Here is a 19,563-nt window from a genome sequence, read left to right on the forward strand (position 1 = left end):
TTTAATACATTTTCACAACATTCCCAAATATTTCATATTTTTTCACGTACTAAGTCAAGTTGTGTCACAAATATTATCAGAGATTCCCACAAAGACGAAACGACGAAAGCTCGTAGTACGTGCTATTATGTTCATGTCCCGAGTGATACTTAATTCAAAGCACGCTCTGAGCTCAGATTTCACTATAAAATGCTTCGGTATTTTCTCTAGAACGTTGACCTGCATTCAGAGCTTTGCATATCTGAACTAGGATAACGAAGTTGAACTTTTTAAACGGTAATGGTGTGTATACAGAGTGAGCTTTCTCCACACTAGCTCCTAAAATTGATAGGATGGTTTCTACCTTATCTCATGTCCCGGGCCACGCAGACCTACCTCATGTCTACGCTCAAATTATTAGATATACTCACACATATACACATGCAGAACGATCTGCTGAAAACATATTCCTAACTACGGGACAATAAATGGGTATTCGGATCACCTGGAAGGTCATAGGTTAGATTCCCTGTCAGTAACCAGACTTTCACTTCTGTAGAGACTCATGGCGATGCGGTAACGCAGCCTGCAACAGAAATGAATAGCCTACCAGGTTAATTCCAGGGAACGAACGCTACAGATATAGATTTAACAACTCTGTCTCACTAAATAAGTAGATTATGCATACGAGAAACCTTCCAATTCAACTGGAGTTTTCATAGCGTGCAGATATATTTTCTTTTATACTTGCATATTTCTTGTTTGAGAGACTGGAATGAAGTTCAATTTGGTCTCAGGAAACACTAGATAATAGGTTTAAAATCCCACTCTTGGGCATTCTAAAAGTGCTTTTCCGTGATTTATCTCGCCGCAAGGTGAATATACGGATGCTTCCTAAAGGTTCTTTTGCCCCATTCCCAGCTACAAATACACGCTCATCAGTAAGTCTATATCAGACTAGACACACTAATATGTACGCGGAACTATTCGCTGCGATGTCTCCACCTCCACTTAGAAACTTGCATCAGTTACGAAACGGTTGAAGTGTGCTTCAAATATCTTCATAACAGGTCGTAAGTCTGATGTGATGTGATGTGATGTGATGTGATGTGATGTGATGTGATGTGATGTGATGTGATGTGATGTGATGTGATGTGATGTGATGTGATGTGATGTGATGTGATGTGATGTGATGTGATGTGATGTGATGTGATGTGATGTGATGTGATGTGATGTGATGTGATGTGATGTGATGTGATGTGATGTGATGTGATGTGATGTGATTTTCATATTCGTTTTGATTTGATTTGATTTGATGTGATGTGATGTGATTTTCATATTCGTTTTGATTTGATTTGATTTGATTTGATTTGATTTGATTTGATTTGATTTGATTTGATTTGATTTGATTTGATTTGATTTGATTTGATTTGATTTGATTTGATTTGATTTGATTTGATTTGATTTGATTTGATTTGATTTGATTTGATTTGATTTGATTTGATTTGATTTGATTTGTTTTGATTTGATTTGATTTGATTTGATTCACAGGTTGTTAGTACCGTATACTTATACAAGTGGTGTTCAATATTGTTTTATTGTGTCATGTGTACTAATACGTTTATCTGTAACTTTCTGGAACTAGTAGTGAAACAAGCACCTCCGGATTTGATATACGGTATCATGAACACTATGTGGAGGTAGATGAATGTGAGGAAAAGATTGGTTTAAACTGGACGGCGAGCATACATCGGACTCATTTTACTCAAAGTAAAATTACTAGTCTTTTCATAGCCGATGTTGTAACTCGCATGGCTACTATTAATTGATTTCTTGTATCACAGTGCCATTCTCATTCAATAATCATCTCCATGTAATGCAATCATTTGACCCCTTATGCTCTACTCTACTCTGTTTGTCGTTACATTCCTCAGGTTTGATTATCGACTCATCACAGTGAGACTGTTGGAGCATGATGCTAATTCTGACACTGAGGCACAACACATCGATCGTAAAGTCCTCCGTGTATTGAAGCACAGTCGATACAGCGATTCTAACTTCAACAACGATATAGCTCTCATCAGACTAGCAGAGGACGTAGAACTGAAGGGATCTCTGAGACCAGTTTGTTTACCTCCATCCTGTGAGTATCCTAAGATGTGAGCTTATAGAGGGACATAAATTTCACACATTTTGGTTTATATTTCAAAAATTAAGTTCCTAGAACGAAACCATAATTTAATCTCATAAATTTAGAATGTTACACAATTATAAAACTGGCGGTATATACTTCCCCTAGTGTACCGTGCATCGTCCTACAAAGGAGGCATGGAGTTGTGTCTCGACAGCGCACTAGCCGCCAGCGTCTTAGAAAGGTGCGGCAATCCAGCCGATGAGCGCACCGCTGCACTAGGCCGAAACGGTGGTAATTCCACTATTGAAAAGGCCTAAGGAGTTTGGTTGTTTTTACATACACCTAATAGTTTCTTGTAAGACAAATGCACAAAAATCGGGAAGAATGAAATGAAATAATCTCGTTCACATTTTACTGCAAGGAGTAAATTGCCGTCCGCCTCTGTGGTGTAGTGGTTAGTGTGATAACCTGCAATCCCCAGAGGCCCGGGTTCGATTCTCGGCTCTGCCTCGAAATTTGAAAAGTGGTACGAGGGCTGGAACGGGGTCCACTCAGCCTCGGAAGATCAACTGAGTAGAGGTCGGTTCGATTCCCACCTCAGCCATTCTAGAAGTGGTTTTCTGTGGTTTCCAACATCTCCTCCAGGGAAATGCCGAGGGAAAACCGACCCTGGAGGGTAAACAGATAAAGAAGAAGTAAACTGCCTGGACGATATTCTTGTAAGTATAAGGGCACTTAAGACCACGGCCGCTTCCTTTCATCTTCCTTGTCTGTCCCTTCCAATCTTCCCATACCCCCCGCAAGGCCCCTGTGCAGCATAACAGGTGAGGCCTACTGGGCGAGGTACTGGTCACCCTCCCCAGTTGTATTCCCCGACCTAGAGTCTGAAGCTTCAGAACACTGCCCTTGAGGCGGTAGAGGTGGGATCCCTCGCTGAGTCCGAGGAAAAAGCCAACCCTGGAGGGTAAACAGATTAAGATAAGAAGAAAAGATTGGGTGACAAGGTGGACAGTATGTCTCTTTTCAAAAGTAAAGGTATGTCTTCAGAGGTAAGGGCATTTGCAATGTGCTGGAAGTCTACTTCACTCTCTTGCTCTTGCTCATCAAGGAGCGAAATTGGACATTGAATAAATGATAAAAACAATGCACGTTTTACTTCACTAGCTGTTTTGGGGTGCTTAATCACATGACCTAAGAAGCTGTAAGTTTATTCACAACCAAGAGAGATAGTTTCTCCTTACTTTCCTCACTAAGCCGTAAGGTGTTATTATATATCAGCTTAAAAACCGACGTGTCCGCCTCCGTAGTGTAACGGTTAGCATTATTAGCTGCCGTCTTCGGGGGTCCGGGTTCAATTCCTGGTACTGTCAGAGATTTAAGAATGGCAGGAGGGCTGGTATGTGGTCAAAATGGTACATGCAGCTCACCTCCATGGGGGTGTGCATGAAAAGAGCTGCGCCACCTCGGGATGAGGACACGAGTTTAGTATTTTAACAACCGACCTTATGCGCGACACCTTCCTAAAATTCATCACATCGATTAGTTGAACAAAAAGTGGTGTTTCTGGCATCGCTCATACCTCTGCTACTGCCATATTGTCAAATGGAAGGACGAGACTCAAAGAGACCACTGCAATTAACAGACTTGTTCAAGTCTGTACAACAAGGCATCGTAACACAATATGACATTAAATTTAGATCTGGACTTCGGATGTTGGATAGGAAATACATAATTGGATTGGATGAAACTTAGCAGATACTTTAGTTCCGAATTTTCTCCAAAGATGCCATTAATACGATGGAAATTGTATCCAATTGTAGGAGAATTAATGCAGTGCTTTTGTAGTTGTGATTTACTTGTCCAAGATGATATTTGTTGCGGTGTTCTGGTTTGAAGTAAACTCCATTGTATGAAAGGCGTGAGGACCGAGGACCTTATACATAAACTGGGGGTTTCTGTCATAAAATTAGTTGGAATTATTAGTGTGTATGAATTGGGTTACGGACAGAACAGGCCATTACGTTAGCCCCAAATCGAATTTCAACGGAAGGCTTCATTCGTTCACAAATACCTGGAAAACATACCAGTATGAAATGAAAATGCGTGTAATGTTTGTGTGTGTGTATGTATGCAGAGTGTTTCCGAAATGAGTACCGGTACCGTATTCTTGGGGATGATAAATTTGGGCTTTTGATAGCAACATGGCGTTCCTGATATGCCATAGGACGTTAATGTTATTGCTTAACCGGACGTATTGACTGACGTTCGTGCTGGGGCATCGGTCTGCGGGGTGCAAAACGGAACAACCGCACAGACTCAGTTTATGAAAAATGTCGTCTACAACAAATCGGTACAGATGAAAAAATTATTTTAATGTATATTTACTGGAAGGTACCTCACTGGACGTATTTAAAATGCCCGTCATTTGCATTGCACTGATATGACAATTGCACTTGTCGAATCACGGATCATTGGACGCTCAAGAGCACGTCAGGTGCCTGATCGTACTGTAGATCTCACCTGCAGCAGTGATAATTCGTATTTCTGAGACTTCGTGGACAAATTAGGGCAAGTATTAATTTATATGAAGAGGAATTATGGATTAGAATAATTTATCATGGGAAATATTCAATAAATTTCCAAGTTCTTTGAAATCACTCAACAAAGAACTAGCTAAACAATTCATAGAGGAATCTACCGCTGGGCGTCAGTACTAAATGCAGATCAATGATGACTGATTGACAGATCTGAGATCGGGTGACCATGCTGAACTGGTCCCCTACAACTAGAGTTGCTAGGAGTCATTTATTCAGCATCGCCCTCAATTAAATGTATCATTCTGGTATTTATCTGAGACATCGAATTATCTAACGATCTTGTAATATCGAATGCATCGACTTACAATTTGCCAGAAACAGCCTGTGGTATACAGGTTTATTTTCGTAACGTCAACTTTCCGTGCATTCGGAGTGAGACATAATCACTTCAGATCACATCGTAAAAATAACACACGCCTGTTACTGTTGGAACTTCTGTTACTGAATAAACGAAGAAGCAGTGAAAAGTCACCACACTATGCAGGGGACGTCAGGGGTAAATGAGCGCCCACAATCCACTACTATACTCGCCGGTAAGCTGCAGCAGCGTGGACAGGGCGTTCACTTCATTACGGTAGGCCTAAATTGTTAGTTAAGAGTTAAAACTAATATACAATGAGTGGCCAAAATTCACGGGAAGGAGTGTCCCTTTAGAAAATGTGTCGTACATGACCCCTGAGCGTTGCGGCTAGCTGCGGCGTATCTGAGCAGTCTGTCACAGACACAAGTGTCGTGAAGATGGCAACACGTCGCGAGTTAATCGACTTTGAACGTGGGGTGAACATTGTTGCACGGTGAATGGGGCATAGGATTGCGGGGATTACACACGAATTCGGTTTTCCGATGTCAACAGTGTCGAGGGTAGATCTTCAGTATCGCAGAGAGAATGTTACCACCCGCGTAAACCGCCGCACGGGAAGATCACTGGTGTTTAACGAACTAACATTACGTCGCCTCTGCGGAACCATACTGGGCGCTCGATGGGCTGCTGTGAGTCAGATCACCGCCTAGTTTAATGTTGGGAGTCAGGAACTCATTTCTATCGGGACTGTAAGGAGGCAACAGCCCCGTATAGGTTTCTCCAGCTGACGACCAACTCGTGTCCCTTTGCTGACACCTAGAGACAGAACACAACGACGTGCATGGGCCCGCGAACGTCGGCAATGGATTATGGAAGAGTGATGGTGTCTGGTATGGTTCGTGAATACAGATTCCAGTAGTATCGAGCTGATGGGCGCGTGAGAGCGGGGCGTGTGCCCCATGAAGCTATGGAGTCTGCGTGTCAACAAGGTTGTGTCCAGGCGGGAGGTGGCTCAGTGGCCTAGTTCTGGTCTGGGTGGCTTCTCATGGTCGCAATTAGGCCCTTATTGTCCAGCTGCAGGGAACGCTGACAGGTGGACGTTATGTGGACATTCTTTCAGACCATCTGTATCCCTTTCTGGCCCTAGAGTATCCTGATATAGGAGACATGTTTCAACAGGACAATGCGCCATGTCGCCGCTTTGTGGTGGCACGCAAGTGGTTGGAGGAGCACTCCAGTGAAGTTACGAATATGGTTGGGCCCTCCAGGTCCCCCGATTTCAATCCAATAGAGCATTTATGGGATGCTGTCGATGCTGGTGTACGCTCCACGAACCCCGTACCAATTACACAAAACCAATTGTGCGTAGCAGTGTAAGATGTGTGGGTCCAGATCCCTCCAGACCGATTCCAACACCTTGTAGAGTCGATGTCTCGCCGTATTTCTACCGTTTTGAGGGCTCGCGGACGAACAACTCGTTATTAACATCACATTCAGTGTCTTCCCTTAACTTTTGGCCACTCAGTGTACATCATAACTTTCATCAAAGCACATGTTGAATATGATGTCCATCGTTCTAGATACAAACTTAGCATCGGCGTAAACAATTCCAAAACACTCGTTGTATCTCCGCCTCTGAAATTTCACGATCCGTTGATTGATTTCGTTCTCCAGGGCTTCAAGAATAAGTTGATTACTTTTTTTTTGAAAATTCCCCATAATTACAGATCACACACACTTAAATAGCTGGAACGAGGAGCCAAAGTTCACGTCTAATTCACTCATCGAATCACCTGTCCTAATGTATAGTGTCCGCATGAATTGAAGGGTACAATACATAGACTTATGAGCTATGCGGGCAGTCAGGTTATCCTGCTGGTAGTAGGCTAAAAATGTGCCTTCAAAAATAACTTCCCTCATAAACTAAACATTCATTCCACCCACTTATCGCTATCCATACTCACTGCACTGCCTGACCATGTATTCATCTACGCTGCTGGGGAACAAAGCAAGTATTTCTCTAGTCCACCTTCGTGGAAGCACGCTAAACTGCCGAGAAACTTTCGTTACCTTTTTCTGTACTAACAAAACCAATGAGGTACAGTGGTAATAACATCCGGTGAGGCCATGCCCCGATGGCCCTTTCGCAGAACCCTCTTCTGTGTCGGAACCAGTTTCACCTCCTGATATCAAGCGAGATATCTCCAAGAAATTCTGTCAATTGTATGACCCATCGGGTGACAATAATTAAAATTTCGCATGACTATTGTTAGCCTGGTGCAGAGGCAGACCCTCCGACGATGGTGAGTGGCGTCTGTCCTGAATGGAAAACTACGTATTGTGATGGAGGATAGTGCTGTGTGTGATTTATGAGTTGCACGATGTTGGGGACAGCACAAACACTCAGTTCCCGAGCCAAGGAAATAAATTAACCACTTAAGGTTAAAATCTCCGACCCAGCTGAGATCGAATCCGGGGCCCTCTGAGCTGAAGGCCATTATACTGACCATTCAGCCAAGAATCCTGACATCAGGGACACCATTTCCTAGACTCAAAGTGATCTCCTACACCCAATATGCCATCCCTTATAATGCGGTACTTATTACTAAATCACTCCGTGCATGAAATCAATGCTTACATCTTTAAAAATGTTTTAAAAACATTTTTGTTTTTAGAGCTTTTAGTTTCTTGTTGGAATATTAAAAATTAACACAGATAACACTCAGATGAATACGCACATTCGTCACTGTATTAAGTAGAAGGCGGTCTCTGTCAAGTATCAATTAAGAGAAGTTTCCACTCCCATAGAAATATTAGCATATCTACTCGCCTCTTTCCTTCAGTATGTTAATGTAGGCTGAATTTACTTTGAACATTGTGAGTGCGATTTATTTACTATTTTTTTAGAATAGAATACTCCCATATCCCGGTTTATTTATTTATTTATTTATTTATTTATTTATTTATTTATTTATTTATTTATGTATGTATGTATGTATTTATTTATTTATTTATTTATTGTCCTAGACGTTAACAGAGTTTTATAGCCTAGGGCAAACGTGTATCTTACCGTCCCTAAGTTGTATTAGTACTTATGTTTGTGTCACAAGCTTTTATAGAGTTATCCTACAATTACAACATACATTATGAATGAATTGAATGAATGAATGAATGAATGAATGAATGAATGAATGAATGAATGAATGAATGAATAACTAAATGAATTGTGATCATGAATGGATGAATAAACACTCTTCTCGCCCAGTCACGGATAGCCATCAACTGGGGAGGTTTACTATTTTCTCCGTTACCACAAGTGTGGTGTTTTATTTCCAGTATGTTAATATTATTTTACCATTTCATAGATAAAAATTTCACTGGACAGGACGGCACAGTAGCAGGTTGGGGTACTACATCTCAAGGAGGTGCTGTGTCTCCAGTACTTATGGAAGTAACAGTGCCCATTCTTTCAAACACGCAGTGCCGTAAGACAGGTTATGGCAATCGCCGGATTACTGACAACATGCTGTGTGCTGGTGTCCCCGAAGGCAAGAAGGATTCCTGTCAGGTATGCGAGTGTTTGATATGTAGAAATATGTTTATTTTGTGTGGAGTGGGAAATTTGTATCGAGGTGAAGCATGGACAATAACTGTTATAGAAAGTAAGAGAATAGAATCATTGTACAATTACGGAAGAATTAGGAAGGCGAGATCGGTAGATCGGATTAGAAATGAATACAATCTACATGGACATAAAGATTTAGCGATGTGTAGCCGATAGAAAAATATTCGACGAAGACTCGTCTTGAGACACCCAGAACGTGTACAGATGTCAGTAGATAGGCGTTATAGGATCAAGTAGTTTTAGGGAAGGACAGGGGAACATCAAACTGGCCAATAAACTGAAGACCCATAAAATAATAACATGCACCACTAATACGTTCTTCGTCGCGTCGGACCGTATCGTTATTTTATGTACATTGTTTAGAGGCTGCCGACGTATCATCGACATATTTCTATGTGATAAAAACATTCTGTATCCTGATAAGCTTTACTTTGTCCATTGTGGCAACCCGTAATTGCGGGAAGTCGTTGATTCGTTCAATATATTATTATTATTATTATTATTATTATTATTATTATTATTATTATTATTATTATTATTATTATTATTATTATTATGATCTGGTTGACCGATCTCCTCTCGGAATCATTGTGAACTATTATTTATGCTTGGCGAACACTGATAAAGGATCATGAAAACAAACTACAGTAATTCATATAAATAACCTATTTGTTTCCATTAGAAAACCACCATTTGTTACAATGGAACAAGGTAGACAATGAATCGCTACTGTCCAGCAATAACTTGCTAATAATGAATTGTTTCCATTAGAAAACTGCCATCTGTTGCTCGGTACTTAAATATCTTGAAATCATCGAACTTATTAGAGCGGTTTTCAAGAAAGCTAGTAAGTACTGGCATGTATAATAATATGGTCGATGTCGCTAAGAATTTTACAAATTCCCTATCTGATGCTCGGTAGTTAAATTTCATGAAACATTACCGTCCAGCTGACTTCCTAATAAAAAGATAGATGTCGCTTTCACGCTGTAAGAAAACGCACGTAGATGCCTGAACATGAATTTTCTCGAAAATGAGTCCCTGGTAGATCGATTTCTAGACCCAAGTCTGTAATTTTCATAGAAATTGTAGGAGCAGTTTTCGTATGTATATATAAGACTTGCCATTTTATTATTATTATTGTTATTATTATTATTATTGTTATTAAAAAGTGCATTGCAATTGGAAGGTGTTCCGGTGTCAATGTCTGCTTATACGTGATTCGTTTCGTAACTTATGACAGCCGTTTCTTATCTGCCGAACATATGGCAGCCCGGAAAGTCCAGTAGGGCCTATAAACATTTGAAACTCTGTCATTATTTACTGAATGCCACCAGCAGATGGTGTATGTCTGCATTGTTGGCTGGTTAACAGCGCACAAAAGAACATGGTGTGCTACCGGCCGTACCTCAAGATGGTTGTAAGAAAAGTTGACCGGGGCTCGTACGTGAAAACTGCAGTTTTCCGTGTCAGAAATATACGTCAGTGTCATTGAGTATGATTGGAATAAAGTGAGAGGAGAGACTTCACTTCACGCAAAATTACGTCTCCCCTCTATCTGAAACAAAATTCATATACAATCCCCAAGATTTGCACATGGTAGGAATCCGTGAGAAGCCTGCAACAAAAGTAGAGATTTCGTTAGGATGTAACATTGAAGATATATTGACATGTCCATGAATAAGGCGATTTAATGTGCCTTGTTTCTGAACTCAAGCCTATCCCTTTGGTCTTGTTCTTGTAATAGAAAACATTCCGAAAATTATCATTGCCACCATTTACTGCACGAGTTTGAGAAAAAGTAGTCATTAGCCATGTGTGTTAGGTGTGTGTAATAATGAATATGCAACTATTATCGTATTTGGACCAATGTACTGTAATTATTTTGGTGATACCTTTGAGACAGATAGCTTGATACATGAATCAAATTCCTGTTCCCGTATTGCGGCCGAAGTTCGAGCCAGAACTTGAAGTTCAGAAAGAGCACAGTTCTTGAAAGTTCTGTAAAACCCATGTATTTATTATTTATTGCCGTAAAGGTTAACAAATCACCATTCACTTTCAGGGAGACAGCGGAGGACCTCTTGTCGTTAGAAATGGAACGTTCTACAACATTGTAGGTAAGTTAACATTATTTATATTGTAAGCAATGTTTAACTGCCTTGTTTCTTATCTTATCCTCTATATTTCTTTTGTCCTTCTTTAGTGTAGTAAGTAAAGCCAATATGAAGAGGATGATATGCGTTACATGGTATGTTACATGTTGACGTTAGTATGAAATGACATATAAATTATCATACTTATAGATCGTTATTATGCTAGATGAGTGTTGGACATTCATTAATTGGCTAGTAAAACACCGAGTTGTCAGGCAAGCGTATGTGATTCAGTACAAATTCATTTTAAATGATTTACGAACCAGATGAGAAGCATTAATACAACAAACGATAGTCAAACATAAAGCCACTCTTTCTTTCGAAGGGGCGAATGACTTATCCAGATCGGAAGCATAGTTTTTCTAATCCAATTAGGGACACAATACCAGGAAAATTATTTATTTAATTTTCAAAATGACTGGTGAAGTGACGCTGGCTGTTTCGAAGTCATCAAGCAGCCTTTTCGAGCACCTCCACCGAGGAAATTACGAAGGTTCAATAAAACACAAATAACATATTTCTTTTTCCTGTAAACAAACACGTCAATGTTTTATTCAAGTGATCATCGTCCGCATTTGTAGTGGTCCTATACTTAGTTTTCGGACAGTGTTGTTAAATTTGTTTTAATTTATACATTATCCTCAGAACGAAGAAACCGGGAGTGTTGGCCGTGTTGTTAGGGTTGTGCAGCTGTGAGCTTGCATCCGGGAGGTAGGGGGATCGAAAGCAACTGTCAGTAGCCCTGAAGATGGTTTTTTGTGGTTTCCCATTTTCACACTAGGCAAATGCCGGGGGCTGTACATTAATTAAGGCCACGGCTGCTTCCTTCCCACTCGTAAGCCTTTCCTATATCATTGTCACCATAAGCCTTATCTGTGTCGGTGCGATGTACAGCAAACTGAAAAAATAATAGAATGAAGAAATTTCAGACTGGAGCGAGAACTGACTTCGTAACAAACCAGTCTTGAAAAATCAACTTAGCGACTGGAATGGGCATGTGCAGAAAATGTATAACGCTGTAAAATTTAAATTAAGATAAACCGGGATAGTTAAAACGTTTACCTAACTATTGATCTGTTATATCAAACCAGACCTCCATCCTCATTTTGTGTAGCGTAAATTTACATTACAACAACAATAGTTTCGACCTGGATGCACCGATGAAGATCAACATCCAATTATCAGAGGCGTAGAATCGGTATTATTATTATTATTATTATTATTATTAATAATAATAATATTAGGATGTCTTCATCATCATTTCATCCTCATCACGACGTGCAGGTCGCCTACGGGTGTCAAATACAAAGACCTGCACCTGGCGAGCCGAACCCGTCCTGGGATATCCCGGCACTAAAAGCCATACGACATTTGATTTTCATTATTAGGATTGCAGGAAAACCAATCATTAAGTTTTAAAATGAAGCCGACTTTCGCACATTTTTAGACTCTATCCAATGCTTTCTGTGGATAGATACGTGCCTATAGGAGAAATTGCCATTAAAAACGTAAGAAATTATTTGAAAGACTAATCGTTAACCACATTGTCCCTGTTTATTAGTATATGCCATCATAGGTTCACTAACATGGCCATTAGCTTCTCACGACGACTGCCACTGTTTGAATCCCTGTCAGGTTATTAAATGCACTGAAATGTAACCTTCCTGCAGCATATATTACATGTCAACCTGGAAAATGCTGGGGTGTATCTTAATTAAAATCACAACCGCTACTCTCCCAATCCTAGCCCTTTAATTCGATGTGCTAGTGTGACTTTAAGCCACTAGAAAAATATTCTTCTTCTTCTTATTATTATTATTAGCCAAACCTCATGGCGCAACAGCCCCGAAGGGCCATAGCCTACCAAGCGACCGCTGCTCACCCCGAAAGCCTGTAGATTACAATGTGTCGTGAGATCAGCACGACGAATCCTCTCGGCCGTAATTCTGGTCTTTCTAGACTGGGACCGCCATCTCACCGTCAGATAGCTCCTCAATTGTAATCACTTACGCTGAGTGGAACTCGAATCAGCCCTCAGATCCAGGTAATAATTCCGGGCTTGTCCGGGTAAGAGGCAGGCACGCTACCTCTACACCGCGGATTATTATTTTCATTATTAAACATTAATCCCAGAATGACGGTACGGTTAAATAAAATAAATAACCATGAAAATGAAACACTCCCTTCTCGAACTAAATACCGACAGGGGAGTAAGAGCAAGGGAGCTGTCCATATGTGTGTTAGTTTTCTTTTTTTTTTTTTTTTGCTTTACGTCGCACCGACATAGATATGTCTTATGGCGACGATGGGTTAGGGAAGGCCTAGGAATGGGAAAATAGGAAAACACGTAAAACCATCTTCAGGGCTGCCGACAGTGGGGTTCGAACCCACTATCTCCCGATTACTGGATACTGGCCGCACTTAAGGGACTGCAGCTATCGCTACCGACCTCGGTATGTGTGTTAGGGAAGAGGGGCGAGGAGACTTGACAACTTTGTGCAAACAGAATCAGACATCGCTGGGATCTTATGCACTACGCGACGTACCACAAGAAGTTAGGATTTGGTGATGATGATGCTTCTTGTTTAAAGGGGCCGAACATCGAAGGTCATCGGCCCGAAATTAGGTTTTAGGAGGATGGAGAGTTGTACTGATTTGAACATTTGGATAGGCTATATATCTACATAACCAAACTACCATCAAGTGCTGTGTGAGAAGTAAAGTCCCAAAACAGTGTCGAGGCTGCAAAGCCAGTTGGTTATATGCAGAGATGCACGATTTGACACTGTTAGGTTCTTCAGTCTCTCAAAACTAATTTTGAATAAATACATTTATAAATTACCTGAAAATGAAACAACATGCTTCAAATTAATTACTAATTAATTAATTAATCATTTTGTATTAATTAAGTTTTTCTGGTATAATTCTGATACCATATGTTTTTTTCGGTAGTTTATATATTTCATTCTTTCTTTTTTTTCTTAATCCGTTTACCCTCCAGGGTTGGTTTTTCCCTCGAACTCAGCGAGGGATTCCACCTCTCCCGTCTCAAGAGTACTGTTCTGGAGTGTGTGATTTTGGGTCGGGGGATACAACTAAGGAAGGAAGACCAGTATCTCCTGGCATACTGAGCAGGGGCCTTGTGGGGGAGGGGTGATGGGAAGATTGGAAGAGATGGACAAGGAAGAGGGAAAGAAGCGGCCGTGGCCTTAAGTTCGGTACCATCCCGGCATTTGCTTGGTGGAGAAGTGGGAAACCACGGAAAACAACTTCGAGGATGGTTGAGGTGGGGATCAAAGCCCCCTATACTCAGTTGACCTCCCAAGACTGAGTGGACCCCGTTCCTGCGTTCGTAACACTTTTTTAATTTTGTGGCAGAGCCGTGAATCGAATCCGGGCCTCCGGGGGTGGCATCTAACCATTACACCACAGAGGCGGACAGTTTATAAATTTACTTACTTAAAATTTCGGCAGACTGAACAACATAACAGTTATAAATTAACTGAGCAGAAACTGAAGAGAGATGGCTTCGGATATCTCTCTCTCTCTTACACACAAACACACACACACACACACACACACACACACACAAAGATATAAGCGCTACAGGTATCACGTATCGTCTTTCAATACATCCAGTGGAAATTTCCTATCGACGCATGTAAATAATATTGCATGTCGTGATTACTACCGATGAAATCATGTTCCTGTACATTCCTGATCCGGGTAGGACGACATGAATTGTACTGGGTACTACTACAGGAAATGTTTAAGGAGATTGTTGTTGTTACTGGCGTTATGCCTCTGCACATTGTAATATGGTAGGGAATTCACTGGTAAATTGCTTCCTCCTGATTATGGGTGTATTAAATGCAATAAGATGATACTTCGTTTCAAAACTACCAGTTTAATCTTAAAATATACAATTCACCTAACATGTTTTTCTTCAGTTTTTAGGGAGATGAATAGTAGTAAAATAATCCTAGTGCAATTTTAATCTGTTTACCCGCCAGGGTTGGCTTTTCCCTCGGACACAGCGAGGGATCCCACCTCTACCGCATCAAGGGCGGTGTCCTGGAGCGTGAGACTCTGGGGTCGGGGGTACAACTGGGGAGAATGACCAGTATCTCGCCCAGGCGGCCTCACCTGCTATGCTGAACAGGGGCCTTGGTGGGGGATGGAAAGATTGGAAGGAATAGACCAGGAAGAGGGAAGGAAGCGGCAGCGGCCTGAAGTTAGGAGAAGTGGGAAACCACGAAAAACCACTTCCAGGATGGCTGAGGTGGGAATCGAACCCACCTCTACTCAGTTGACCTCCCGAGGCTGAGTGGACCCCGTTCCAGCCCTCGTATCACTTTTCAAATTTCGTGCCAGAGCCTGGAATTGAACCCGGGCCTCCGAGGGTGGCAGCTAATCACACTAACCACTACACCACAGAGGTGGACAAAGGGAATTGAGCCAACGGCACGTGGTGTTCCCAAGTGGTCATCCATCCAAGTTCTGACCACGCCTAATGTTGCTTAACTGCTGTGATCGGACGAGAACCGGTGTATTCAACATGGTATGGCCGTTGGCCCTAGTACAATTAACGCGGCTTATTATCATGATTACTGTAATAGAAGCAGCAACTTCCCTTTTTAAACGGAACCAGAGTAATTGCTATCGCAAAACTATTACATCCTCCATAAGTCTGCTTTTAGTTATGTGATGATTTTTTATTCGGACAATTATTTTTTCGAATAACTTTACTTTTGAACTGACAGTTCGCTAATTACTTGACCTCGGCTACCAGTGCAGTTGCGCGAACAACTAATGGCATACGACCGCGGCTAGTATTCCTTGTAAAATGTAAAAAGCTGAAAAGCACTTTGATAACGAAATCAAATTGTATACAAATTTAAAAAAATTAAAGATATTCTTGGTGCAATTACTACCCACATTTAGCACTTTAGAGAGAAAATAAAGTTTTAAAAACAGAACATTGTCCGCCTCTGTGGTGTAATGGTTAGCGTGATTAGCTGCCACCCCCGGAGGCCCGGGTTCGATTCCCGGCTCTGCCACGAAATTTGAAACGTGGTACGAGGGCTGGAACGGGGTCCACTCAGCCTCGGGAGGTCAACTGAGTAGAAGTGGATTCGATTCCCACCTCAACCATCCTGGAAGTGGTTTTCCGTGGTTTCCCACTTCTCCTCCAGGCGAATGCCGGGATGGTACCTAACTTGAGGCCACGGCCGCTTCCTTCCCTCTTCCTTGCCTATCCCTTCCAATCTTCCCATCCCTCCACAAGGCCCCTGTTCAGCATAGCAGGTGAGGCCGCCTGGGCGAGGTACTGGTCATACTCCCCAGTTGTATCCCCCGACCCAGATTTAGAAGCTCCAGGACACTGCCCTTGAGGCGGTAGAGGTGGGATCCCTCGCTAAGTCTGAGGGAAAAACCGAACCTGGAGGGTAAACAGATGATGATGATGATGATGAAAAACAGAAAATTACTGCTGAAAACTGAAGCTAGAAGAATATTGTGGTTAATAAAGGAATGAGTACTCCAAACTGAGTTGTAGAAGTACCGTATTCTAAGATGTGTAACTGTCCCGAGCTCCAAAGGTAATTATTAAATTTTCTACGCCCTTCTCCAATAAAGGGGCTGCCTGGCCGAGGCGGAAATGGCGTGCTCGGTTCGTCCGGAAAGATGTGGGTTCGAATCCCCTTCAGGAAGTCGTTAAAATTAAGAAACGAGATTTCCACTTCGGGAGGTGCATATGGCCCTGAGATTCGCTCAGCCTACACCAAAAATGAGTACCATGTTAATTCCTGGGGGCAAAGGCGGTCGGATGTAGAGCTAACCACTCTACCCCATCAAGTGCCGAGGTTATGTATAGTGGAAACTTTTACCTTCCACCCCTCCATGGCCTGTACGGAGATAACTTTGCTTTGCTTCTCCACTAAACCGTATTTTCCCACATCTCAAGTGCCATTCAAAAATAACAACAATAAGAATAATAACGACAACAACAACAACAACAACGCATGCAGCAAATAATTCTTACACCCTTCTCAAATGTGTTCTAGCACTCTACCCTCCATGGAATTGTCTTTCCAGCCTTCTCCCAGGCTACTGTTCGTATTTAGCCACGTTTAAAGAAGACCTTGCGTGCTCAGCAAGATAGATCACCCACATGTAAAATCTAAGGAAAATAGTTGGCAACCAGGTTTCGAGATTGCATTTTATCGGCATGATGGTAGTTTGAGACAGGTTGGATCCTGTATTTCCGCTCGAGGCTAGTAGACAGTGTTGAAATATCTATTGAGCAATTATAAAGCGAGATCTCATTTTAATTACTAACAAGGGAAAGTAACACACTGAGACTCCTTCGAAATGGTATTTTGGGTTGAATAATAATATCATTTCAAGATTCAAGTTCCTTGAGTATTAATCTCTTTCCTTAGGACCTTCAACGAGTATGAAATTTCCTTCCGCATTTCCGTGGAATTTGACAGCCACTCTCCTTACGGGAGCCTAACTTTAGGGATCAAGAATATTCCATAATTCAAATATACATACTTTTCCATCCAATTTTTTCTCCTTTAAGGGCTATTTTTTTATTTTTTCATTGTTAACAACCACACCACTATCAACAACTTGTTACAATCCAAGAAGGACATTAAGTCTCCTCCAAAGCGTTTCGACCGGAGATCTCGGTTACGGGAGTATTCTCCCAATTTATGTCACCAGCGCTCTTCTATACTCTCTTGCCGGCGTAAATGCATCCTTTAATAAATATATAAATAATGCATGTTCAAGCTAAATCTTTGCGATATGTGTATTTCTTTGTCTCAAAAAATAGTCCAAATATGTGTCATTGGTACAGAGGAATTACATATTAGGACATCCATGAGCCCAAAATATACACATAGATTTCTCTCGAAGGTAAAGTAGATAATCGATAAAAAAATTTACTACCGGTAGTGGCTTTACGTCGCACCGGCACAGATAGGTATTATGGCGACGATGGGATAGGAAAGGCCTAAGAGTTGGAAGGAAGCGGCCGTGGCCTTAATTAAGGTACAGCCGCAGCATTTTCCTGGTGTGAAAATGGGAAACCAAGGAAAATCATTTGTGGGCTGCCAACAGTAGGATTCGAACCCACTATCTTCCGGATGCAAGCTCACAGCCGCGTGCCTCTAACCGTACGGGATAATCGATAATTAATTCAGCAAGTACAGCTATACAGATCACTATGTGAACTTAACTTTAAATAGGATGTGTTACCTAAGGAATATGCCTTTACTGGCAAGATGTAGTGTTTACAGTGCACTATGTCTTCTGGTATGGGCTAGAATAAAATTGTTACTTTCACTGGCCTGTCTCAGTCTCTTCCTTGGCTTTGACAATATGAAAGTGGCTGAGGTATAAGTGACGCTAGTAATGCCATTCCTTATGCAGCCAGTCCCTGCTGTGAATGGTGTGAAAATGTAGCTCATAGGGTCGGTTGGTGCAGGCATTTCAGTGGGCTTGGCAGACTGATGTGCAATAGCAACTTCTGGCTCGATGGAGGAAAGCAACGGGAAACTACCTCACTCCTCATTTCCCTAGTACGCCTCTTCAGTGACAACTAGGCCATCTATGACAGCTAATGGTGAACCTGTAGAGGATCCAACCAGCCTTCGGGCTGAATACCCAACATACATACATACATACATACATACATACATACATACATACATACATACATACATACATACATACATACACCTAAGGAATACAATGCCAAATATGGATATATTTGACGAGGAGAGTATCTTCTTACGGTCAGTCAGAACGAAACTTAAACGAAGAGTGGACCTAAATTAAATACTTGTCCTTGCACATCATTAATAACCATAACTTTAGTTCTCGGAGTGGTGTCACTTTATTCCGATTTAAACTATATATTTTGAGTTAGTCGATAGGCCAATTCCAGCTCATCAATCTCGCGGAGAGGGATGCTTTCTGTAACAAGTTGTGTTCAGGAGACATTAGGAGATAACAATTAACTACACTTTTACACTGTACGTTGTTCGTGAGTATAGTTTTAGTTCTTTATAATATAATATTTTAGTTTTTAATAGATGTTATTTATAGCATTGGAAACAACTAATGGAAATGTTCTGTAATGGGTAAAAATGCCTGTTGATCAAAAAGTAAAAATAAAAATGACTTACTAACGCTGTATTACGATGTTCTCAGGTGTTGTGTCCTGGGGAGATGGATGTGCCCGACCCAACTACCCTGGAGTGTACAGCCGAGTTAACCGCTACCTTACTTGGCTCTCTAAACACACGATCGACTCTTGTCCCTGCCAGCCCCCTGGTACCTACTAGCCTCTCGCTTCAAACAACGGCGTGTGATGAACGTTGAGGGAGCAGTGCTGTAGCTTAGAGAAAGAAGTATCATGAAAGACTGTAATACAAAATGAAAATATTAAATTTTGTGTGATATTATTTAAACTCGCATTGTTGTTATGTACATTTTACTATTGTTTAACCTTCCCTAGTACAGTTGAAGGTACGCATTCTTAGAATTTGCTCATGCTAAGGCATTTAATTTTCATCTCGGCACCATAGGATAAGCACCTCATACGTTCTCCACCGTCTCTTAGTTTCATACGCGTGTCTCGTACGAAGTAGATATCAAGGAAGAGTTCCGAGTAATCGTACTCCAAATTCTTCTTCTTCTTCTTCTTCTTAATCTGTTTACCCTCCAGGGTCGGATTTTCCCTCGGACTCAGTGAGGGA

The 19,563-nt window shown here is 41.4% G+C and overlaps 1 protein-coding gene and 1 pseudogene across 1 annotated transcript in view; one reads left to right on the forward strand and one right to left on the reverse strand.

Moving 5' to 3' along the window:
* LOC136866738 (trypsin-1) overlaps positions 1-19,197 on the forward strand; it is a 30,156-nt gene extending 10,959 nt beyond the window's left edge. The window contains exons 4-7 of the mRNA XM_067143847.2: positions 1,914-2,122; positions 8,377-8,579; positions 10,702-10,756; positions 19,016-19,197. Of these exons, the coding sequence (XP_066999948.1) occupies positions 1,914-2,122; positions 8,377-8,579; positions 10,702-10,756; positions 19,016-19,149 (601 nt within the window). The 3' untranslated portion in view covers positions 19,150-19,197. The remainder of the gene's footprint in view (positions 1-1,913; positions 2,123-8,376; positions 8,580-10,701; positions 10,757-19,015) is intronic.
* On the reverse strand, positions 15,249-15,367 carry LOC137499071 (5S ribosomal RNA; annotated as a pseudogene).
* Positions 19,198-19,563: the final 366 nt, after the last annotated feature.

This window comes from Anabrus simplex, chromosome 3 (assembly GCF_040414725.1).
Source record: "Anabrus simplex isolate iqAnaSimp1 chromosome 3, ASM4041472v1, whole genome shotgun sequence".
Classification (NCBI taxonomy): Eukaryota; Metazoa; Arthropoda; class Insecta; order Orthoptera; family Tettigoniidae; genus Anabrus; species Anabrus simplex.